Below are 26,427 nucleotides of genomic sequence, written 5' to 3' on the forward strand. Positions count from 1 at the left end.
AATATTAAAACCAAAGGAAAGAGTAGAAATACAGTCTCTCCTAAGTCAGGTTTTTTTGGTTTTTATTATTTTTTTCCCCCAGTTACTTTCTTTCCCTTTATCGGTCATGTTTACTTGGATTCTACCTGTGGATTCACTAGGGCTAGGTGATGTTTAATTGGGGGGATCCTATGTCCCATTTTCCTGGAACATTCTTGGTTTATGCCTATTGTTCTAGCATAATTATTAATAAAATTCCCATTCCTGGTTTGTAATTAGAATTTCCATGATCAGCCATGGCTGGGCGGCTCAGTTGGTTGGAGCATTGTCCTATAAACCAAAAGGTTATGGGTTTGATTCCGGGTCAGGGCACATACCTGGGTTGCAGATTCAGTTCCCAGTCGGTGCATGCAGGAGGCAACCAACAGAAGTTTCTCTCTCTCTCTCTCTCTCTCTCTCTCTCTCTCTCTCTCAATCAATCAATAAAAACATCCTCAAGTGAGGATTTTTTAAAAATTTACATGGTCACCCTGTAGATCAGGAGCTCCAATACATTACACTGAGCTCCACTAATGGCTATGTTACGCATTCCCGTGCCCAAGCCCCGTCCTTACAGTGTGCTTTGGTGGATTTGTCTCTTTAGAATGAGAGCCTTGGCCTGCCTTTGTTGGTGCAGCCCCAAAGTTGTCATTCCTGTCTTCTGGGCCCATCTCAGTGGTGACGGGGCTCTGCCCTCTGCTGACCCATTTACCTGCTGCATTCTCGGTGCCCAGTGCTCCATTTAGATTCACTCTTTGATCATAGGCACCTGCCTTCTAGAGTTGCTGTGAGCAAGAAATGACATATGGGGCCCCTGGATGTGTTATGTCTGGTCACACACACACACACAGACACATATACTCAACATCCCTATGATCTATCTGTTCCCACACCCCCTCTACTGGTCTGGGTGTCAGCATCTGTGTGTGGCTCACAGCAGTTGCACTTGGCACAAGGTCTATTCCTATATCTCAGCCTTTTCCAAGTTGCTCCATCCTGCTCTTAGGGTGTAGCGATTCGTATATGGTATGTTCAGAAACAGGACGCCAGGAAAATACCAGTATAGATGGGACAACAAATTCTGTCTGTTCACTAGTGGGGACAGGAACCAAATTCACAGAAAGAACTTGAGTCCTTTCTCCTGGGCCCTCCTCATCGGCCCTCGTCCTGGCAGATTTGCTAGGCCTGTGGCCGGCAAACTGCGGCTCGCGAGCCACATGCGGCTCTTTGGCCCCTTGAATGTGGCTCTTCCTAAGCCTTAGGAGTACCCTAATTAAGTTAATAACAATGAACCTACCTATATAGTTTAAGTTTAAAAAATTTGGCTCACAAAAGGAATTTCAATCGTTGTACTGTCGATATGTGGCTCTGTTGACTAATGAGTTTGCCGACCCCTGTCCTAGGCTGTTTCTGTCCTATTTAGTCTGACCTGTTAGGCCCACCCTCTCCTCAGAATGTGCAATGATCAATGGGAGCCCTAGGAACAAGCTTTCTTACATTAAACTCCACCCAATTAGAGTCTTCCCTGATGCTAAAAAGGAGAATGTCGATGTGTGCCCTGCAGAGAGAAGGAATACGTACAATACTGTTCTCTACAGGAAGTTAGTTTTCCAGGGGGATGTGTAGACGTTTCATAGTGTAGTGGAAATCTTGCATGTGTTAGGCTTTCCAGCAATTATGAAACACATTTGCTGTCTTTGGGGGAACATCTAGCCATGGGAGGCTCGCCTCCCCAGGAAGAACCCATAAACCTTTCTTCCCGGGCTTTCTTTGCAGCAAGGGCACGGGCACGTGGCCTAGATTCCACCAATCGTACTGATTCAGAAGTGAGCAACTAGAGCAGTGATGGCGAACCTATGACACGCGTGTCAGAGGTGACACGCAAACTCATTTTTTTGGTTGATTTTTCTGTGTTAAATGGCATTTAAATATATAAAATAAATATCAAAAATATAAGTCTTTGTTTTACTATGGTTGCAAATATCAAAAAATTTCTATATGTGACACGGCACCAGAGTTAAGTTAGGGTTTTTCAAAATGCTGGCATGCTGAGCTCAAAAGGTTCGCTATCACTGAACTAGAGAAACAAGGGGCAATGCAGAATCCGTGTTTTCTGGGCAGGGTGGTGGCAGAACAGGCCCCCGTGCTGGGTAGACAAGCAGAGTTTTCAGGGTCTTGTGCTTGACACAGATATAGGATCACGCTGGCCCCAAGGACAGTCGTATTCAGGTGAGTTTCTGGGAGATTCACAGGTAACAGGACCTAGTCATGCTCAGTGGTGGCTGCAGCCATGTCCTCGTCAGGCCCGTTCCATGTGGGGTTTGAGTTTCTGGAAGCTTCAGGTTGGTCCTATTTCTCTACACGACCAAATAATTCTGCAAGCTCCCCAACATCCTTGAATAAACTATTTTCATCCTCAGCTTCTGTATCTTACAACTGAGAAACTGGATTTGTATACATGGTCAAATGCATTTGAGAAAACCAACTTAGACACATGCTTCCCTTGCTGCAGGACTTCTTAGGACTTCTTCAGTCAGTGGTTCTCAACCTTCTGGCCCTTTAAATACAGTTCCTCATGTTGTGACCCAACCGTACAATTATTCGTTGCTACTTCATAACTGTAATGTTGCTACTGTTATGAATCGTAATGTAAATATCTGATATGCAGGATGGTCTCAGGCAACCCCTGTGAAAGGGTCGTTCGACCGCCAAAGGGGTCACGACCCACAGGTTGAGAACCGCTGTCTTCAGTGCTAACAGTGCCTCTGTTTCTTCCTGCTTGCTATATGTTAGCTTTGTGCAAAGATTTTTATGTGCATGAACTCATTCAGTCCTTAGCAGGATCATATAAAGTAGGCATTATTATCATTATTATTTTAAAGAAAAAAAAAGAGTTGAGACTTAGGTAACTTCCCTAAAGCTATATTATGTTACTACCTATTTCTTGGATTCTTTTTAAAAAATATGTTTTTATTGATTTTTAGAAAGAGAGGAAGGGAGAGGGATAGAGAGACAGAAACACTGGTGAGAGAGAAACATCATGGAACAGCTGCCTCCTGCACAGCCCCTACTGGGGATCGAGCCTGCAATTCGGGCATGTGCCCTGACCCAGAATGGAACCGGCGACCCCTTGTTTCCTGGGTTGATGTTAAACCGCTGAGCAACACCAGCCAGGCTATTTCTTTGATTCTAACATATACTTTTTGCTCCTTCATATGTTAACATTTTTAAAGTCAGGGTATGTCCTGTGTCATTGTGGATTTTGAAAATGATGGTGTGACATATACATAATGGCTTTTTACTGTTTCTTCCAAAAAAGAACTACACCGTGTAGCAGTTCCTAAATGTTTTTGGCCACGTAGGGCACTTAACCAAACAGTGGACCACATTTAGGTTATGCTGGCCTGGGATTTTCATGTGGAGGGAAAATTTTCTGTGTTTCATTGAGTTTAGTGAGCTTTTATTATTATTATCATTATTTTTAAATTGCTCTGCAAAGCTGAAAAATGCAACAGTTGAGAAGTGGCTAGCTTCCTGAAAGCTGCTTGAAGAGAAGTATCACACATCATTTCTTTTTATAGGCTTTCAGAAAATGTGCACTTAGAAACATAATGTATTTATACCAACTGGAAATGCATAGATAATTACACTTGGGTATGGGTAGATAGTTATTCTAATTAATTTTTAATGGGTTGAGGATAGAACATTATTTTTAAAAAATCTTCATTATCTTTAAGTTGGGTAGTAGATGATCTCTGATTATTCCCATTTTTCAAATGCCAAACCATGAAAAATTCTTGACAGTCGCTGATGGATTCATTGATTCAACACAATTTGCACCGAAGGACTGACTGTCTAGGTCTGTGCTCTGAACCATGTATATTGAGCCCTTGTTGAGTTCAGAGCATGCTATTAGGTGCCACTTCTTATTCTTAAAACGTTTTATTGTTAAAACTCCCGATGGGAAGTAGATATTCTAGGTTTTAGCTACCCATCTCCAAAGAATTTAGATGAGGTTGTTTGCTGTGCTTCCACTGATTTAATTGGTCACAGCACATTTAACCCTGCATTTTTAGCTGATCTGATGAGAGCTGGTTGAACTTAGGGTCATAAAATAAAGGGCCCAGCAAAGTTAGGAGGCAGCGTTTAAAGGAAATGTTTAATAGTCATGATCATGTACTAGGCTGTAGTACAACCATTTGAATCATCGCTCTGACAGACCCTTAATGCCCTACATGAAAAAATGCAATGCTTTCTTGAAGTTGAGAGTAGCTTAAGTACAAGAGGCTCAAACTCAAGCTACCCCATTTGCCTAGGAATCAGTAAACCTTAATAACAACATTTGAATTTTAATCTTTAGTAAATTAGTTCTCCAAAGGTTATCTAGATCTATGTGTATAATTTACTGGATAATCTGAAATCCAGCTACAACTAAGACATTGTAGGGAACTAGAAATGGACCCTCAGAGAATATAACCATAGCTAGGTATGCAGGAGGGAAGGTATTGCAAGTCACTCTCTTCTAGCTCCCCATTATATTTATTGCTGTACAAATCTTTTAAGAAAAAATACATATGTGCCTGTCTCTACAAATTTCAAGGAGGGAGGATGCTCCTAAGGCTCTATTCTACCTTGAGCTTCATCTGAGGCAGAGGTGAGCTGTGTGGAAAGTGTAGGTGATGGAAGAAGGAAAAAGCAGGTAGCGTCCTGTATCCTTTGGGAACGAAAACATGGCCTGGGTGCAGCTGGGTGCCGACCGTGACTCAGATGGTCCCTGGTCTTCACTAGTAAACCATGTCTCCTGGTCTCAGACATGGTTTACTAGTGAAGAATGATTACAACCAGAGTCTGCTTCTGAAGCCAGCCTTCCTCCTGGATCTCTGTCTCTAGCCATGACTACTTTCTCAAACTTCAGACTTCCAAATTTCCTGGATCTCTACCTGGAGCTCACTCAGACAACTCTTCAAACCCAACATGTCTGAAACGAACCTCATCAGCTTTGCTGCAAATCAGATAATATAGTTTGGAGATGTCACATCCACCCAGACATCCATGCCATGACCCTTATATGCAGTTACTCATCCTTCACAAGCTCCTTGTTCCGGACAATAGAAATTCCCATAGTGAGGCTGTCCTCTGCCTTCCAAGCCTGTCTCTGGCTACTTTGTCCTTCCATTTATCTTCCAGTGGCTCTACCCTGTTCACATCTTGGTCTCCTCCCTGCCTGGAACATGCTTCCTTCAGTTATTCACCTGCCTCTAACTCTTCCTTTATGACTTGGCTCAAGCATCATCTGTTACTGACTGTTGGGTGGGCATTCTCTCCTGTATCTTACCACATTGCATTAACCTTCTTTCTTTTGGAGCCTGACTCCTGCACTGTGAACAACATCCTCCTTGTCTTCTATGAGTATGGTGGCTTGCACAGGGAGGGTGATCTTAGTCAATGTTTATTGGATGGAACAGAATTGTTTGTTTCATTGCTTTTCAAGGATTCTTTCAGAAGATTCTTTTACTGTATTATTCTTTTCCCTACCCTTTGAGGGAACATTTTCATCCTTAGAGAGCTGTGTAGAAGCAGAAAAAATAATTCACTGCTGTGTTTCCCAAGAGGACTGCACATTATGTAACTCCTCTCATCCAGAAACCTCCCTAGACACTTCGCACAGCAGGGAGATTTTAGTGCCGCACAGCATGCAGGGCTCTACCATTAGCCTGTGGATCTTAACATCTCATTTATTCCTCCTCAGACCCCAGAACCAGAATTTAGCCGTTTTCTCCTCATTGAAATTCTCATAATCTTGTTTTACATGTATCTCTTATTTGTTTCAGCTACTGTTATTTGAGCCACACACAATGCTAGCATATGTACCTTTTTTACTAATAATGAACTGGCGTTCCAAAGAGGCCTTTTACTGACTTGTATTGGAGAAACCAGGCCTAGACTTCAGAGCTAGTCCAGAGCTCTGTCCAATGACTGATTCTTGAACAGAGTTGCGTATCAGCAGCACCTGGGAAGCTTGTTAGTATTTGAGACTCCTCAGCCCTACTCTTAGAGACATCTAGAGGGGCAGAGAATGTATGTTTTTGGAAAACAGTTTTTTAGTGATTTTCATAAGCACATTGGTTAAGATGCATTGTGCTACACTTGGTTAATTTGTTCGTTCATTCATTCATTCATTCACTTCATTCATGAAGTATTCCTTGAATAACGACTGTTACTCAGTTAGCCAGTTTGCTAAGCCCCAGTCTTCAGGAAGAAAACTGACATAACTGAGTAATTATAGTATGAAGTTCCATAAAAACTGCTGGCCTCTCTGAGAACTGTGAGAGCACTTGAAGGAGAAGCTGTTACCTCTACCTGAGACTATGGCAGCTTTGTAATGTTGGATCATCTCTTGACCCCTGATAACCTGAAGTTCCGCAATGCTCTGCTATTGTGAACTTTTGTTCGTTAACGGTGCTTGGCCCTCTGTGAGCTCTTTCAGCTTATGTTCTAAGAAATATTATTCCTTTTCTCCCCTTCATTCATTTATGTGTGGTTCTTTCTTTATGGAACTCCTAGTTTGGTGTGACCTCCTGAATTAAGTCTGTGCACCTACTATGCTGCCCTCCCCCTCAGATGTTCATCACTTTGTAATTTTTATTTCATTTTCTACATTTTTTGAGTAACTTTCCAATCCTTTGTTATAATTATTTAATTTTGGCAATCATAGTTTTAATTTTGAAGAGCTTTCCTGTTCACATTATTCTTTTTCATAGCATCTATTCTTAGTTAAGAACATAATTATTTTATGTAGACTGTTCCTCTTGTACATCTGATGTTCATTTTTGGGAACTAGACCATCAAAAGCAGATACTAAGCTCAGTGTGCATGGCAGGCTTTTTGGTTAGGGGCTGTGTTGGTTGTTGATGAGTGGATTTCACTTTAGGTGGGTAGTCACTGAGGACTCCCAGATGTCAGCTATGGGAAGTCTTTTCTTTTTTTTTCCTAAAGAAGTCTTCTCTCCTGGTAGGGGTGAAGATGCCAGGGTTCTGGGAGGGGGAATTGGTAGTCCAGCTGCCATTTTTAGTTGACACATTTTTCAGTCCTACATCACCTACATAGGAAAAATGTTGGTGTCTCCTGAGTTTCAAGTTCCTTTTCTTTGGTTTACTCAGAGGATAAACTAGTGTTTGCCTAGGGGTGTAGATGGCTAGTGCTGGTATTCTACGAGAAGAAGCGGGGAAAGTGTCCGGCTGACATTCCCTATTCTGAACTTGAAGCAGTCCTCCTGACTTCAGCCACGCTCAGTACATGAGTCTTGGGTTCTGTGGGAATTACTGAGCTCTCTTATTGTCCATATCTCCCTTTACATACCTTTAGAACATGCTACGTACATGCTAGTAAATCCACTACTATTCTCCATTGCTTTCAGATTTCAAAAAATGTGTTGAAATCTCTTGAATTCTGATGCACATTTTTTTTCATTATTTTTATTCTTGAGATTCTATTTGAAATATTTAGTTTCTGACTCAATCTTAGTTGTTATATATTTTATTATGGCTTCTTTTAAAAGTAGAATTATTTTATCCTCATTTTATAATGTGGAATCCAAAGGATAGTGGGATATAATTAACTTACTCAGAGTTACAACTAGTAAGTGTCAGAACTAGGATTTTAAATTCAGGTCTGGTTGATTCTGGATCTACCTGGTGCTTTCTGTCAGCTTCTATTTGTATTTTATTTCATTATTGTTTTTTAAATCCTCTCCCTAGGACATGTGTTTCTTTTTATTGAAGAGAGAGAGAGAGAGAGAGAGAGAGAGAGAGAGAGAGAGAGAGAGAGAGAGAGACATTGACTGTTGTTGTCCTGTATGCGCCCCGACTGGGGATTGAACCCACAACCTAGGTATATGCCCTGACCGGGAATGAACTGGCACCCTTTTTATGTACAGAACAACGCTCCAACCAACCGAGCCACTTGGCCAGAGCTCAGCTTCTACTTTTTAAAGAAAAACAAACAGGCGAGGTTCATCTGTTAGGGCCACTGTCAGAACCTTCTGGGAAGGGTTGCTTCCTTGTTTCAGGAGGGAGTTTGTTACTAAGACATGCTTGACTTCTCCCTCCCCGTGCACTTCATATTTTTCAGTATTGATTTTGTTTGTCCCTGGATTTGTGGTCTGTTGCCTACTTTAATGTGCCTTGTTTGCCATCTTCGAAGCACCCTTAGATTTGTGAGTGACAGCCCTGCCCTCCCAAGGCCTTCTGTTCCATCTCCGTCTACTCAGCTGACTAGTGAGGTAGTGATCCCTTGGGGGAGCCTGCAGGGATTGGGGGGAAATCAGTATCTCATTAGATGTGAGTGAGAAGCAGCAGCAACAGCTCTTGAGCAGCCTCTTCCCTGACCTAATAAAAAATTATTGTTTATAGTTTTTATTTTATTTTAGAACAAGAGAGGGAGAGAGAAAGATCAATAAAAGAGAAACATCATTCGGCTGCCTCCTGCACACCCCCTTTTGGGGATCAAGTCCACAACCTGGGCATGTACTGTGACCAGGAATTGAGTCAAGGACCTCTCAGTGCACAGGGATGATGCCCAACAAACTGAGCCACACTGGCCAGGGCAAGGTTTAAAAATGAGGTTAGCCTGACATGCCCAGGGATATTCTGAAGCAGTGATGGCGAACCTTTTGAGCTCGGCGTGTCAGCATTTTGAAAAACCCTAACTTAACTCTGGTGCCGTGTCACATATAGAAATTTTTTTATATTTGCAACCATAGTAAAACAAAGACTTATATTTTTGATATTTATTTTATATATTTAAATACCATTTAACAAAGAAAAATCAACCAAAAAAATGAGTTCGCGTGTCATAAGTTAGCCATCACTGTTCTAAAGTGATTAGATTGTCTTAGAAAACTTTAGAAAAAGCCAATGACAGAAAAATCAAGAGTTGTCTATCCATTTCCTTGAATTAAATGAAGCAAAGTCCTCTTTTGAGAATAATTTTGCCCATCAAAAATTGCTCTAGAGGAAAGAAATTCTCTGATGAGAATTTGTCTAACTCTTGGTCACTGAATTTTCTAGTGCAGGCACAATCGTTTGAGATCCACAGGGCAAGTCTGTTAGCTTCCATGTTTTTCAGGGTTCCCAAAATAAAGAGAGAGTGTCAGCAATGAGTGCTACCATTGTCCATGTAATATGTTTCTGAAACCTTGTGTTTCCCAAATGTTTATGCTACCTCATGGGGCTTATTATGGCAGCTGTTCCCAGATGAGTGAGTCCCTTTGAAAAAGAAGAGTTCTTCTGGAAAGAGAATTACCATTCTCTCGTTCATTTGGTTATAAGTTTTTGTGTTTCAGATTTTTGTAAAGAAGGGCAGACATGAGGAGAAAAGTCAAATTATCAAAGTCTAAAGAGATCTAGTTTTGCCATAGTAATAGAAACCCATACCTAACCCCCAAATTATCATGCTATAATGTCTTCTCTCACCATTGCATGGAAACACATGACAAGTATATAGCACTTCAAAATCATTTTATGATAGAACTAAATATTTTATAGTTTGATTCATCATTCTTCAGTAATCACTGAGCACCTCACCTCTATGTGACAGGCACTGGGACTATCCCAGTTGACAAAACAGATGAAATACCTTCTTCTTGGAGCTTGTATTGCAGTGGATAAGACAGGTAATAAAAAGATAAATCCATGTAACATATAGTTTGTCAGATGAGCTAAGTGCTAGGGAGAAAAATTAAATAAGGGAAGAATTCTAGAACTTGTGTGGCATATATGGATGGGATGCAAGGGACAGTTCAAAAAGAGGAAAGCAATTTTTGACAAGTGACCAGGGAAGGTTCCAAGGTGAAGGTGTTTTATTTTTTAAATTAAAGCTTTGAAGGAGGGACAACATTGAGCCATATGGATTCCTGGGAAGGGAATAGTCCAGGGAGAGAATGCAGAATATGCAGAGGCACCATGGCAGGAACTGACAGCTGGGCTTTAATAGAATGATAAAGATGAGGTCAGAGAAGTGATGGGGTCATGTTGAGTCTTTAGAGCATTGTAACAACTTTAGGTTTTGCCCTGAGTGAGATGGGAAGACATTGGGTCTGATCAGAGATGTGATACAGTTGGATTTAAATAATCATGTTGGCAGTTGTGTCGAGCCTGGATTATACCAGTATTGGGGAAGATTGGAAACAGATCAGCTAAGACTCTATTGCACTATCTAAGAAAGAGGAATTGTGGGACATAGCCAAACTCTACATGTACTTTTGAACCACAGCAGAGAGAATTTCCTGACAATTTGGGTGAAAATAATGAGAGAAAGAGGATTTGGGGGTGGCTCCACAGTTTCTGCGTAACTGGAGCAGTAGAGTTGACGTTTTCTGAAGCAGGGGTCCTGAGATGTGAAGGAGTCAATGGAGAGATAGCCAACACTCTGTTTTGTATACAGCAATCTTCCCCTATCCACAGAGGATGTGTTTCAAGATCCCTATTGGATACCTGAAGCTAGTATACTGAACCCTATAGATACGATCTTTTTTCCCACACTACATACCTGTGATAGTTTAATTTATAAAGCAGGCATAGCAAGATATTAACAACAATAACCAATCATAAAATAGAACAACTTAATAATATACTTTAATAAAAGTTATGTGAATGTGATCCATCTCTCTCAATTATCTTATACTGTGTTGACTCTTCTCGTGCTGATGTGAGATGATGCAATGCCTACCGGAGGAGGTGAAGTGAGGGGAGTGACAAAGGTATTGTGATGAGTGTTCGGCTACCGTAAGTGTTGCTTAAACACAAGCACTGTAAAACCATGAGTCATCTGATAAGACAGCTACTAAGTGACTAATGGGTGGGCAGGGCATATACTGTGGATACACTGAACAAAGAGATGAGTCATGTCCTGGGCTATGGAGTGGGACAGCGCAAGATTTCATCACAATCATCAGAACAGCTCGCAAATTAAAGCTTATGAATTGTTTATTTCTGGAATTTTCCATTTAATGTTTTTGGACTGTAATTGACCGTAGGTCGTGAAAACCATGGAAAGCAAAACCACAGATAAGCAGGGGATGACTGTTACATTAAAATCTAGAAAATAACTATGATGAGATGTCAGGTAGATAGTTGCTTGTGCTTCTGGAGTTCAGGAGAAAAAGTCAGTTGCAGGTAAGAGGATCAAGGACTGAGCTCTGGGCACTCCCACATTTAAATGAGAAAATGAGTCCATGGAGAGGCGCGAGGCAGTAGAGGGCGCAGATATTTTGACTTTATCCAAACTTCTGATAAAAATTAGGTTAGTTCTCATCAGAGGTTTGAGCTGTGTGCCACTTCCTTAGAAACTAATCTTCTTGCTTAGTGTAATTAAATAATTAGTAGCCCTCGGCCACCATTGGAACCAATTAAATTTACCCATTTTACTTTGGAGCCAATCCATAGCCACCCTGTCCACAGGACAGTATGAGGGACTTTATTCTAAAGATAAGATGTGAAAGGTAGTATCCTGATTGCTCAACCTGAATGTTTATTACAAGAGCAAGTGAAGTGAGTTTGTGTGTGAGCTCTGCCTTCTCTGGGCCATCTGTTAAGCTTGTGCCGTATTTCTCAAGCACTAGTTTGTGCCTCTGTGATAATACTTTTGCTCCAAATAAACCCCAATACTATCGTTTTCTGCCTGTAGCATTTTCTCTGTGCATGTGTTCTTACTTGGCTTGGATGAGTTCAGGCCACTCTTGAATCACCTCCCTTCTCCTTCTGTCTTTTGGGTGTGTTACTTATAAACCTGATCTTACCTGAGATATTCCTGCAGTCAAACTGCATTCTCTTAGATCTCTCCTCTCTTTCTTCTTTGTTGGGTTACTCATGCTGGTAATTAGAATTTCTGTATTTGAGCTACCTGTCCTTATTTTTCTCCAGATTCAATCTTATAGATTTTTTTCTATCTGTGAGAAAAACCTATATAATTTTCCATTTATTCTTATATATTTCTATTTTACAGTTCATGAAATATGTATAGACATGCTGTTTCCTTCCTGTTGTCTGGGCTTGAGGGATAAGAAAAAGATGTTAGGACTTTGTAAACTATTTATGGTTCAAAATTAAGCACTCTTATTTTTCTTGTTTCCTACCTTTGAATATAAATGTTAATATAGTACATCTGCCTTATGAATAACTTAGAAAACAACCAGAATTATAAATAGAAGATTAAAATTATCTGTAATCAAATCACCAATTGATTCATTAACATTTTAGTCTGTTTCCTTTTAATTAGGAATATGTGTATATTAAAAAGAACATCCTTCCGTTTTAAGTCATTTTTATAATTAAAGTGTCAACCAATCTAAATGACTTATTAGCTGTACACCTATAGCTACATATACATGATACCAGCAGAAGGAGGCAGAAAGAAAAAGTAAAGGGTACCCATGGTAAACAAGAATAGCTGAGTTGTCTTCTAAATAATAGTTTATACCGGGGAGGGTTGCGGGGCAGGAGGTAGGGGGGTAAGAGATCAACTAAAGGACTTGTATGCATGCATATAAGCATAACCAGTGGACATAAGACATTGGGGGATAGGGGAGGCTAGGGGACTGTCTAGGGCGGGGGGATAAAATGGACACATATGTAATACCCTTTGTAATACTTTAAGCAATAAAAAAAAATAAAAATTAAAAAAAAATAATAGTTTATAATGCAAGAAAATAGTTTTCAGGAACAAAGTTGAGATTTTTTTGAAGTTTACATTTGAAGCAGAAATGTCCTTTATCTGGCAAAGTTATTGCCTTTTTCAACCTATTTAATTAGGTGGACTCCTGTAAAAACAACCAAAAAAATCAGAACTAAGGTGAAGTCTAAAGTTCCAAGAAGTCTCTTTTATCTCTTTCTTTTTTTTTTCCTGAAAAAAAAAATTATTCAGCAACTACTTTATGCATTTCTGAAGAGGCACTTTTTATCAGATCATTTGTGTTTCAACTCTGCTTTCCCCTTTTTGCATAATGGATATAAGAGCCTCCACTGCCCACTTATTCTGCATGTGTAAAAGTCATCAGATGCCACTAGATATGTCTCTTTTATAAGCCACACTTTATGAAAAATATTTTTCCATTTCTTTTAAAATCATAAATTGTTTATGTCTTCTGAAATGTAAATACATACATCTTCACTAGTGTAGATGGTTGCAAATGTCCATAAAGCAGTATAGTAAACATAACTGAGGGTTTTTTGATTTTGCAATGACCCTCCATGGCCAGTTTTGTGCTCCTATACCAGCCATTCCCTTTTAGCTCCCCCACAGGTTGTCCATACTCTGTCTCTCAAGTCATAGTGAACGGCCAATAGTTCCCACATAACCTAAGTGGGGTCCCTCCTGGTACCATTGTCTTCTGGACTCAGAGTTGCTTTAGTCTCCAATGTGAACATGTGACTGAAGCCAGACTCATCAGAGTCCTTCCCCAGGATTTCTTCAACCCAGTTTGGGAGTCGGAGGCCTTTTCACTTGGGTGGCGAAGCTATGAGGATGTAATTCAAGGCTGCTGCAGCTATCTCCCTCTTTATATGCAAAAAGCTGCTGGGCAGATAGCAAAATGGAAGCTGAACTAATGGTGTTTCAGAGTCTAATTTTATTTCCTAAGTTCCTTGGAGTGGCCTGAATCATTCAGCCATTCCATCACTCCTGGGTGCTACCCTCCAGATGACCTAGGCAGTTCAGTGGGTTTCTGATTTGTGCAGCCAACAGATTATGGGTAATCATGTTGATAGAGTGCACTGGCAGTAGTAAATGATTGCCTAAATAAATGTCTTATACTTAAACTCTCAATGTGAGAAATCTTTCCCATTAAGGGGGCATTATTCTTAGGACACCCACAAGTTTAACTGCATTAGTCAACAACTGGAGACAGTCTCAGGTTACCTTTAATCTTGTTTGGAAAAAGGCAAAGTATAAATTCTCTCCTCTCAGAGCTGAGGAAAATGAGGCCAGAGAGAAGACCTGATCTGTTTAGAGTGAATAAGCTGGTTTGTAGCTACATGGGGGCTAGGACCCACATCTATTAATTCTCTCTCTAAAGTTGTCTTGAATTTAAAAAACTTCCGTATTATAGACTTGAACATAGAACAACTCAGTATTTTCTGTGTGATTTTTAATTGGTATTGGTCTACTTTTCTTTCCCTTTCACAGTTTATTCATAAATTTCTTTTTTAAAGTATGTTTTTATTGTTTTCAGAGAGAAAGGGAGAGGGAGAGAGAGAGATAGAAATATCAATGATGAGAGAGAATCATCGATCGGCTGCCTCCTGCACACCCTACACTGGGGATTGAGCCTGCAACCTGGGCATATGCCCCTGACCAGAATCGAACCTGGGATCCTTCAGTCCTCAGGCCAACGCTCTATCCACTGAGCCAAACCAGCTAGGGCTATTCATAAATTTCTTGAACACGTACATGCCGACAGGCCCTGTATAAGATGCTGGCAACACTCCCAGTACATAAAAGTGCCACTTCTGCTCTCAAGAAGTTTACTGTGTAGTGAGAAGGTACATTTCTAAAAGTCTTTGCAATCGTGCGTAACAACAGGTAGGGTAGGGATTGCTGTGGAAGCACCTGCGAGTTACACAACCCAGACCAGCTCAGGTGGGAGGTAGGGCACTGGTCAGAGAAGGCGCATCAGGGTTGATAATGTCAGGACTTTATCATCATCAGTCAGGCCCATGTTCCCAACTTTGTTATTAGCATGATCTCACTCTGCTCTGCTGAAATCATAGGAAAAGAAACACATGAACTTTGTTTTGGGCTAGGCTCAGAAAATTGGAGAAAGGTAAAATTGGGGCTAGCACCACCTAGGTAAGGGTAAAAAACCATAAGTACAATACAAAATCACTTCATAACTGCCTCTATTCCCCACCTCACCCCCCATCCACAGACACTCCCATATGTACTACCAGTCTTCCTGATCAGTAGTTGCCAAATTTTGCAAAGAGGAGCACCAGCCCAGGGAGACAGAGCATGAGATAAGAGTTCTGTTACCAGCGTTTATGAAGCTCATTCTGTGCTTGGAGATGAGAGGTGGGGGAAGGGGAACTGCTTGCTTTCCTCCAGCCTGAATCTGCCTTTCTTTAATTCACATTATTGTGGTGGATCTTTACCTTCTGATCCAAGTTCTTCCATGTTGCTTTGGTTCCCCGTGTGTGCTCCCACCAGAATGCTAAACCTCTTCTCCATTTAATGCAAGAATTTCAGTCGCATGCCACTTCCTGCGAACATTTAGGACTCTTAGGAACCTTGTGATAAAGAATTATTATTAACTTAACATTTCATAAAATTATTTAACCATAAGATACCTTTTTGTCCTATCTATATACATAAAAGCCTAAGTGACCAGAACGACTGGCAACCAGTTGCTGTGATGCACACTGACCACCAGGGGGCAGACGCTCAACACAGGAGCTGGCCCTTGGTGGCCAGTGCTCTCCCACAGCCTCCCCCCCCCCCCGCCCCCACCCCCGGCTGGCCAACCTCCTGTGGTCCCTTCCCCTGGCCGTGCCTTCCTCCCCTCCCCCCACCATAGACCTCAATCGCTGGCCAGGCCTAGGGACCCCACCTGTGCATGAATTCATGCACTGGGCCTCTAGTACTGTTATGAAACTTCAGAGCCCACTTTGAGATATGTTACTCTAACAAAGAAGTATGTTTGTCCCTCCAAACATTCTTTTTTTTATATCCTGAGCCTCCTGAGGATATGCTTATTGATTTTAGGGAGAGGAAGGGAGAGAGAGAGAGAAGAGGGGATAGAGAGAGAGAGAGAGAGAGAGAGAGAGAGAGAGAGAGAGAGAGAGAGAGAGAGAGAGAGAGAGAGAGAGAGAAAGAGAAAGAGAGAAACATCGATGCGGGAGAGAAACATCAATCATTTGTCTCTTGTACACACCTTGACCAGGGATCAAACCTGCAACCTAGGTATGGGCCCTGACAGGGAATTGAATGTGCAACCTTTTTGGTCCACAGGACCAGGCTCCAACCAACTGAGCCACTCAGCCAGGGCCAAACATTCTTATATATAACTTAATAATATTAATGTAATGTTGCATTATTTCCCAAGTGTTATATTTTCTTTTCAGGGCCTATTTTATGTCAACATTGTTGCTGAGCTCTTTCACATTTCTCATCCCATTTTATGCACATCCTCAACAACTTTATGAAGTTGGCTTTATTTTTATCACAGATTATAGGTAAAGAAACTGAGGTTGGGAGGGAGGTTATGATGACTTCTCTGAGGTCACACAACTAGCATTTGGCAGAGCCAGGCTAGTTCTGAGTCCTTCTTTACCTTTCTTCTTAAATAAACAAATGAACAAATAATACAATTTTAAGATGACCAGAAGATTCTGAAACTGGGAAATATACCAGAATTACATCAAAAAGTTCAAAGCAGAGCCTGATTGGTGTGGCTCAATTGGCTGAGCTTCATCCCATGCATGGAAAGGTTGCCCGTTCGATTTCTAGTCAGGGCACATGGCCAGTTTCTGGCTTGATCTCCAATAGGGGGTGTACAAGAGACAGCCAATCAATGATTCTCTTTTATCACTGATGTTTCTATCTCTCCCTCTCCCTTTTTCTCTCTCTCAGATCAACAAAAAAACATTTCAAAAATTAAATAAAAGTTTAAAGCAGAATAAAATGAAATCCTTGTGAATCAGTTAGATGTTAGTAGCTACTAGTAAACACTTCCAAATGAAGTCGGTACTTAAATGATCAGGGGAATCACTTCATAAATTATATAATTGTCTAACCCCTATGCTGAAACTAATGTAAAATGATACTGAATGTCAACTATTTATTTTTTTAAATAAAAAGAAAACCAGATGAGATATGTTCACTCTGAATGGGCAGAAGATCTACAGAATAGAGATGGAGTAAGACTAACCTAAGCAAAGCACCTCTAGGGAATGGCCTGTGGTTTAGTTCAGTTGGAAGTCAGCCGAGTAAGGGGGGCCAGTGGAGATGAGCCAGGACAGTTGAGTTGTGGCCAGATTGGTTTGCTCTCAAGTTTGCTGGTTTGGACTGATTCTGAGCAGGCAGTGTGAGCCAAATGAGTCTTTAAAAGATATTTTTATTGATTTCAGAGAGGAAGGGGGGGAGGGACACATACACACAAGAACGTCAGTGATGAGAAAGAATCATTGATTGGCTGCCTCCTGCATGCCCCACATTGGGGATCGAGCCTGCAACCTGGGTATGTGCCCTGACCTCCTGGCTCATAGGTTGATGCTCAACCACTGAGTCATGTTGGCCGGGCCAACAGAGTCTTTTTGAACTGGGAATTGGGGATGACATAAGATTGTAGCTACACTTAAATTAGAGTAGCCAGGAGACAGTCTAGAAAAAATATATAAGATGATTGTCATAGGGGGAAATGGAGGCATATGACTGGAGAAGAGAACACACAAGACCTGACCTAGGATGAAATGCCACAGTGGTTGTGAGAAGGTGGGAGCACATCACCATCATGATCTCTAAGCGGAGGCCGGAAAAGGCCTGAACTAATAAGATCATCACCTAAGGGTTGACTCCATAGCATATTAAAGCAAGGAGTGTAAAGACTGATGAATAGTGCCTGGTCCATGGAAAATGCTCAGTGATTATTAGATGAATTATAAATGATTTCATTTAGTTACATGGTATGTATTTCAATATTACATGATGAGAACTTCAAATTGATGTATCGCCTCTTTCTTTGCTATTAAAAGTTTGTGGAATGAAAAAAAGGATGGTGTTAATCCATATCTGGAAGGAGTAAATTATATAGCATGTGCTAAGTGAGGTTGCTCAGGCTAAGAATGGCTTGTTATCTGACTGAGGAATTTAGGAGTTAGACATCAGGGATTTGGTAGGGAGAGGCAGACTTAGGTTCAAGGGTTGATGCCAGAGTTCTTGTAGTTAGCTAGTATCATGACATTCCAAATACAAAAAGGTGATTATAAAATGGTTTTGTTTAGTTTTAGCAACAGATCCATTTTTACACATAGTTTGTGTTCCTATATGCTTTCACTCAAGCAATGTTTTTCTAACAATGTTGGCAGAGTTTAATTTATGCTGTCTTGGAAAACAAGGGTTTCAAACTCTGTAACAAAGAGATAGTTAAATTATGAACAGAAGAGTTTTTATATAAATAAAAGATAAACTCTAGTTCTGAAAAGAAATTGTTAAGCTAGAGTTGACCATTCGGTTTCATAAACGTTTTTAAGAGGAGCCCTAGCCGATGTGTCTCGGTAGTTGGAGCATTGTTTCGTACACCAAAAGGTGGTGGGTTCAATTCCCAGTCAGGGCACATACCAAGGTTGCGGGTATGAGGCCCTGAGACTATAGAAGAGGGGAGAAAGAGGGTTTGAATGGACTTTGACATTAGTGCTTAAAGGACAGTGGCTGAAGTAGGACTATGGTGGAGACGGGGGAGGTGTTGTCAGGGGGGCACAGTCTTTAGAGCTGATTTTATTTGTGAACTTTTATCTTCTTTCCCTATATCTCCATGATGACTCTGTCCTGTGACCTTATGGCTCCTTCCCAGTGCATATCACACAGACTAAAGTCTGGGAACTTGCAGAGAGTAGGGCATCATTAGTACCTGGTTTGAATGACTCATACTCTTCTTTCCTTCATGGAGAAAGTGTGGCATGGGCTTTGGGTTCAGGCAGACCTTCACCTGGGCACTAACAGATTGTTGGCCATAGACCCTAAGAAGTCAGCAGCAGAAGAAAAATGAAGAACATATGGAAGCTTTGGGGATTGAAGTTGGAAATCAGATGCTACCCCTTACTGAGACCATGTGTATGTCATTTAACCTCGCTGAACCTCGCTTCTTTTCTCATCTGTAAAATGAGGGCAGCACCTCCCACCTCAGCTTTGTCACAAAGATTAGGTGAAATGCCACCTTCTGAGAGCAATTTCTGAGACATGGGGCTCAGTTTGGAGGAGACCCAGTAGAAGCTCATTATCACAGTGGGAGGAGGCAGTTAGCCAAGGAAATGGGGCGTGATATTGAGATGAGGGGAAGTGCTAAGCAAAAATATAGGTGTCCACTATGCTCACCCCATGTTAGATAGGAACTAAAGTAAACGAAAACCAGCAAAATGTTCGGCACTTATATGCTCAAAAAACAAATGCTGAATCTTAGAGTAAGGACTTTAAGACCCCTGTTCTGTGCAAGACTTCTTAGAATGGTGTTACTATCCAGTGGACTATCTACTCTAATGAACACCTCACAGGGCTGAGGAATTTAGTGCCCTAACATTGGAGCCGCTGGTACATGGTGTTTTGTTTGAGGTTGATGTATTTGGAAAGATTAGCGGAAGAGGAATTATTTGCCAGTTTCCAAGTAGGCAGATGTGAAGGTTTTCTGTTAGGATATTTTTGCTCTTTGGCACCAGCGGTCAGAGATGAAATAATTTGCCATCAGACAGATGTTCTGAAGAGCTAATTAAAAAACTGACAATTACCCAAGACCTCAGATAGTTAGATTTATATGCCTTTATCTACAGGAAGATCAGAATCAGTGCAACTTAAAGTCACTGCCTTAAATGAAATGATATTTCCAGAAAGTTCACTATTGAACTAAAAAGGAGTGCCTTTAAAGATATTCCTAATTATACAAGTGTGTCTCAAACCTGGATGCCCATTTCAAGAAGTGGAGAACCTTTTAAAAAATACCCATGTTGGGCCCCATTCCAGATAAATTATAACAATATCTGGGAGGAGAGCCCTGGTACCAATTATTTTTAACTTTCCCCAGTGAGTTGAATATGCAGCCAGGATTGAGACCTACTGATTTATAAATGAAATTTATTTTCATAGCTCTTTTAATCCTGGGAGACACAGTAAGGTAATGTATGGGAACTGGATAGGAAGTGGAGTTAGGCCAGGCTTGGTTGGAATGACAGATTGACCAAGGTCTTGTTCTTCTCTGGGCATAATTTTGTTAAAGGTTAAAGTCTCCTTTCCTTTAACACATGGCTATTCACTCTTTAACAGATTTTTGTGAGGGTAGGATGTGAACATAATTTCATAAGTCAAGCGCCTACTCTATGCCCAGCATAGACACTCAATAATAACTGGTGGTTACCACCATTTGTTTTTACTAAAGTGCTTTATTGGGAATTTCAAAGCCTGTTTCCCAGGCATGCTCACTGATATAAATGAAAAGATTCTGAGCAGAGGCACAGAGATGAGCATACATCAACCCAAAGCAGCCTGCACAATAGACCATCTTGTCATGATGTAAATATGTAAATAAATCACAGGTTCAGTCTAAGTGTACTTCTCTTGGAAGTCATAGAAAGTATGAATTTCCTTTTTAGCAAAAGATGTTCCCAGAGATGGTATTACTACTTTCTAGAATAAATGCAAATAAAAATCCTCAGGGAGTATTTCCCACTTAAGTCAGCAGCTCTATGTCTTCACAGTCACCTACAAATTGTGTGCTTGTCTGTGTACTTGGGTGCCAAACAGCTCAATCAATTATATTGCAATATAATTGCCTACCCAATAGGTCTGAGCCTGTAGTTCTATCAGGTCAGGTTGGAGGAACCATGCTGGCCTTGGACAGAGGGAGTGGGACGTTGGTTCTATATTGCTATTCCCTTTCCTAGTCTAGGCACGTGGCTGTGACTTCCGTGGTGTACAGAAGGATGAGCAGTAGGAACCAGCCTTGCCTGAGGCCCTGACTACATGCTCCTATTCTGTTTATACTGGAAACGTATCTCCTGCCCATGCCATTCCTTTATTTGGGGAACTTCTTCTTCTTCCATATCTCCATGCTGACCATGTGACTGTCCTGTGTTGAAATCAGTGACAGTGTGGCTCCTTCCCAGTGCATGTCTTGGGGGAGCTGAGACAGGGTCTGGCTCAGAGCCTCTGCTCTAAACACTATGCACCTGGCTTTTTGTAGTAAGTATATGGTGAATGTTAATGTTTACTCTTCTCGCTGGGCTCATGGCTGGCAATCCCACTTCCTATTGTATATCTTGGGGCCAGCCACTTACCCCTTCCCAATCTCTGTCCTCAGCTGCAAAATGAAGGAATAGAACACGCACATAATGGTGTTCTGATGATTAAATGAGAAGAATATATAGATAACATTTATTGAATGTATCCTCTATGCCCTTGTCTAAGTATTTGTCTAAGCATTTCATATGTGCTATTAACATTATTAACTTACAATCACCTTGAAAGTAGATCTCTTAGTTCCCTTTTTACAGATGAGGAAACTGAGGCAGGGAATAGCAAAGGAATATTTCCAAGGTTATACAACCAAAAAGTGGGAGAGCTGAGAGAAGAGTTTGACTTCAGGCCTGTGCTCTAAACACTGTACACCATGCCTTTGTGTAGTTTGTATGTGGTAGGTGTAGTGGTATATAATGGGTTTGCTTTTCTTTCTGGCTTCCTCTTGAAATCTCTAATCTGACATAGGACTACCACAGCAAGCAGCACCATGGTACACATGAGAAGTATTTGCTAAATACTTACTGATAGATGAAGGGATAAAACAGAGTGCTAAACGTCGTATAGTTTTGTCTGGTAATGGATTTGTAACCTGGTATTGTGTTTATTGACACGTCACCTGCAGAACAACCTCAGTGACTACCTGGCCAACTTAGGATCCAAGCCTCTACAGTGATCTGGCTCAAGATGCCATTTCCAACATTACTCTTCTGTTTACCTAAACCTTGATAGTGTATAAGCTCAGTCAAGGACAGGAATTCTTTTATTGTGTTTTTCTTTATATGTCTAGTACTTAGTGGGAATCTAAAGAATATTAATTGAATGAATAAATGTGGCTCAGTCACCATGAACTGCCACTTGTTCCTATATACAGTCTGAAAGCAGGCTCTGATGGAACTAGACATGGCCCCTGTCCTAGTCCTGACACCAACTAGCCTTTATTCAGTGTGTTAACCCATCAGTTTTATTTTATCTTTTACCAAAGTGACTGTCTAGGCTGCCATTAATTGGGCTTAGGTTTTAGTTGTTTTTCTCATAATGATGATAGATTTGTATTGATTTGTCTACACCAGCATTTTACTCTCCGTGTTATTAGATTTTGCCACTTTGCATATTAACGAAAGAAAACCCCATTTAACTGGCATGTTAGATGTGAGTGGAAGTTAAAAAAATATGACTACCAAAACTAACTTATATTGTACATGAAGGAGGGCCCTTTTTAATGCTTAAAACTAGATTTTCCTGTCATAGAAACATGTTTTTTCCCCCTCTAACATATGAAGGAGAAAGGAACTAAGATTCATTTAGCATCTTTTGGGCCTAATGCTGGGGTAAAAACTTTTTATTTGTTATTGCACTTGCTCTTTGAAACAATCTTGAAAAGGAATATGGCTTAGAAAGACCCAGGCTTTGATGTAAAAAAGACTGGGTCTGAGTTCTGGCCCTTCAACCCATCCACTGTGTGATCTTGGGGAAGTTTCTTAACCTCTCTAACCTTCAGTTTTATTTTCTATAAACTGATGCGATAACTCATGGTTGGTGTTTTGTAAGGGATTTTGTTGTCTCCTTCCCCAACTCACAAGCAATATTCAACTGGACACTAAAGTATTGGTTTAGTAATGGCTGGGCAAGCACCCCATAACCTCCCAAACGTGAGTCTTATTTAGGGGGATGTGCTGGCCCAGGAAGCCAAGGCCCGGAAGGCTAAGTCAGACTACATGCACTCCCCACTGTCCTTGCATCTGAGGCATTAGAGGACCTGGTCCTGGCTTCCAATTGGTCACAACAAGTGACTGGACTCAAGAGCAAAGCATTGAGCTGGGTGTGCCCCGACCTTGGAGAGATTACTGTCTGGGAGCAGATAATTCAAGTGTGACCTGTGGGCATGACACCAGGAAGAGGAAGAGTGCCGGAAAGCATGCCAAGCATGGGCCATGACTTGAAGGCATGGGAACCTGCACAGCAGAGAAGAGGGCGGAAGGCAGCTATTCTCTATGGACCAACTTCCCCAGCATGAGGCAGGTACTTGAGCTGAAGGCAGACAGGCCCCCTCCCCACCCCCCACCCACCCCAACAATAACAACAAAATCACTAAGAACAGAAAACAAACCCTGGGATTTTAAAAGATTATGTATACGAAGTACCCAGTACATTCACACTGTGAAGGGAAGCAACTTTTTATTAGATAGATAAGTATTATTAAGATGATTGTATGGATGAGGAAAGGGAAGGCTCAGGGACATGAATACTAGTCTTATAAAAAAAACAAGGACACATCACAAAAATGCACAAAAGCAACCAGAACTTAACCTTGTTTTGGATATATGACCATTAGGCGTTAGTCATAAATATCATTTGGAAACAATCACTGCCTCTTACAGTTTCCATGTAATAATATTTCATACAGTGACCTGAAAATATCGGTGTCCCCCCAAAAAAATGTATATTCACACTTTGAATAATTATAAAGGCAGTGTTGATTAAAGTACATATCATTTTCAAAATTGAACCATCAGCTGTCAAAGTGTGTATACATTTTTTGGGGGACACCCTGTATATCAACAACTTTGACACACATACACAAATTAGGGATAAGTAGTTATACTTTAGATTGGACAAGGTTTTATAGTAAAACAATTAGACAAGGACGTCCTTATCTGCTTACACTGAATATGAGGAAACACATCAGAGAAGTTCTACAAATTATGATAAAAACAGTCAAATTTGACTTCACTCTAGATCCAGATTTTGTGTTTGGTACACTGGAAGTAAATATTTTGCAATATGACGTTATAGTGTAAGGGTATGTGAAAAATAAGAAAACTGCCCTCTAACATACATTCAACCTACTAAGTGAGCCTACAAAACACTGTCTCTCCTGCCTGACAGACCAACAGAAGCACGTTTACCTTTGTGAAGATCTAAAAAGCAAAGCGCTTTGAAAGAATACATGAAAGTGAAGGGAAGAGAGAGAGGATGCGTGGGCAGCCTATAGGAAGGGATGTTTAAATGAGTTGCCAGAAATATTGCCCTCATGTCACATAAAAGTCTTTGCTCCAGCATCATCTAGAATACCGAGTAAGTCAAGCTGCTTTGTTTTGTTTTTCCCCTTTAGGAAAACATAAACATCGACGAAGCCTCCAGGTGCCTGGTGAAGCACATCCTCGCCAACGAGTGTGAGCTGATGGAGTCGATCGAGCCAGACGTCGTGAAGCCGCACCTCACGCCGCCCCGGGCGCTCAGCTGCTCCAGCTGTGCCAAGTCCTAGTGGGCTCTGTGCTGACACGTGCTGCACATCACCCCATTCTCTCAGCCGTGGTGCCTCAGCTTTTACCATTTTGGGAAAATGTCATAATAGGGACACACAGGTGACATGCCAAAGATCTATGCCTCTGTCTTTCCTATGTGAGAGAAATAGCAAATGTGTTTTTAATGTCTGCCTCCGCGCCCCCTATTCCCACCCCCACCACCCAGCATCAGCAACTGTGTTTACAAGTATTTAGAATATTTAGTGTGTTAAAAAATTATGTCTGGTAGCTGACCACCCTTCTGCAGGACGAGCTTGGGCCGTGCTTTTTGCTTCTTTGCATCAGCCAAGGCCTCAGGTTTTCAAGAGAAAGGGGAGAGGGGCAGACTCGCTGGCATGTTGAGCATTGGCTTTTGCTTTGCCGTTGGTATCTTGTCCAGGCTTGAATATATTCTCTTCTGCTCTGACCGGCCTCTTAAGTCGAAATGGTCTTTTCTCCAGACATGACCTCCATTCCCAACAAGCCTAGGAGTTTCCTCGGATTTAGCTCTTCGGAGTCATGCACACAGGCTTCCTGTGCTGTTGTTGCTTTTATTGTCGCTTGCCATGCCCTGAATGTTGGTTTAACTGGAAAATGTATGAAAAAGATCTGCCCCCTGTTTGTGCCATTTTGTTAGCTTTCTCTGACTCGTGCTGTGGGACTCTGTACGTGTAATATATATTGTATATATTTTCACAAGTGAAAAATAAAACATTAATGGACTCTGTTTCCTTATTTCTGAGAATGCTCCAAGTTTCGTAGTATTGTGAACTTTTTGGGGGACTGGGTATCCATGGTTCTCAAGACTCATTTCTAAAATTCTGTTTCAAACAGGAGATGGGACATGTGCATTTAAAGGAACTGTTGAGCACTATTAAAACTGAGATGAGTCATTCCATCTATACCTACTCTTCATATTGACATTTAGGCCAAGAAAGTAAGTAGTGTATACAAATTTCTTTGGTTAAGCAGAGAAATATAGCCTCAGATAATCTGATCAATAAAGATGCCAGACCAGTTAACACACACACACACACACACACACACACACACACACACACAGCTAAAATATGCATGGTGATATCTTGCTTTACACAGTGGCTGTGGTGCTGATATGGTGCAGGTAGCTACTACATTTCAATGGCATTATTTTCCATTGATGTTCATCATTTACTCAGGAGTTTTATCTTTTGAAACAGATGTTTTGGTGTGTCCTACCCTTATTATTGTGGCTTTCACTATTTCCATAAGCACCAACCACACAGCTTCTTATTGTGTTTGTGACCCTTTTCGCGAGGGCATTCTCTGATCCCAAGGCAGGTTGACCAGAAGTTCCAGAGAGTTCATATCTCCAGGAGCAGCCCTCAACTTATGATAGCAGGAATTCTGGGATAAATACCCTAGGTCTTTGTCCCTCAGGAAAGACGATCCTGGAGCATGCGCTATGCAATGTCTCAGAACTTCCCAGGGGTAATCCCAGTGGTAATAAGTCCCTGGTTCCCACAGGGGAAACCTTCTATCCTACTCATCCTTTATTAGCTTCCTTTCTTTCTATCATCACTCCCCCACTCCTCTACTGGTGTTTTCTGGATTCACTTCCAAAATAAACTACTTTCTCTCAAATCTTTGTTCAGGGTCTTATGGAGGAACCCAAGCCCAGCCTAAGTTATTCAGAACAGAGATGGCTTAGGAAGCAACTCCTCAATACCAGCTTCTTGAAATGAATCAAGCACCACCCAGGCAGTAGCAAGGACCCCCTTGCTGGTGCATAATGGCATGGGGCTGATCCCTGGCAAAATGTAGCCCCATAATTACTAAGACTCCTATCAGGGATAGAATATAGATGGAGGAATTCTCTTGCTCTTGTGTTGAAAAGATATGGGATTGTGGAGTTAGTTAACCTCCACAGAAATTTGTTAGGAAAAAAAATTACAGACTTGATTAGTCAACATTCAATTCAGGATTTGAGGTGAAAGCTTGAAAACCTCCAACCAATAATCAACCCTCCTTTTCTGAGCTACAGGATAGACCATGCTGAAAACCCCGCCTGAGATTTCACTTTCAGAGAAGCAGAGTTGTATAGGAGGTTGAATTCACAAAGCTAGTAAGTCTTAGCCATTAAAATCAGGAT

The 26,427-nt window shown here is 41.2% G+C and overlaps 1 protein-coding gene across 3 annotated transcripts in view; it reads left to right on the forward strand.

Annotated features, from left to right (window-relative positions):
- The window catches only part of RAB38 (RAB38, member RAS oncogene family), a 51,012-nt gene extending 25,974 nt beyond the window's left edge, over positions 1–25,038 (forward strand). For 2 of the 3 annotated variants that reach the window (XM_036324732.1, XM_036324734.1), the window contains one exon: positions 24,125–25,038. In XM_036324732.1, coding sequence (XP_036180625.1) covers positions 24,125–24,277 — 153 coding nt within the window. In that variant the 3' untranslated portion in view covers positions 24,278–25,038. Of the gene's footprint in view, positions 1–18,743; positions 18,841–24,124 lie in introns of all 3 variants that reach the window. The other variant, XM_036324733.1, reaches the window with a different exon arrangement.
- Positions 25,039–26,427: the final 1,389 nt, after the last annotated feature.

The sequence above is a fragment of the Myotis myotis genome, unplaced genomic scaffold, assembly GCF_014108235.1.
Source record: "Myotis myotis isolate mMyoMyo1 unplaced genomic scaffold, mMyoMyo1.p scaffold_m19_p_10, whole genome shotgun sequence".
NCBI classification, from domain to species: domain Eukaryota; kingdom Metazoa; phylum Chordata; class Mammalia; order Chiroptera; family Vespertilionidae; genus Myotis; species Myotis myotis.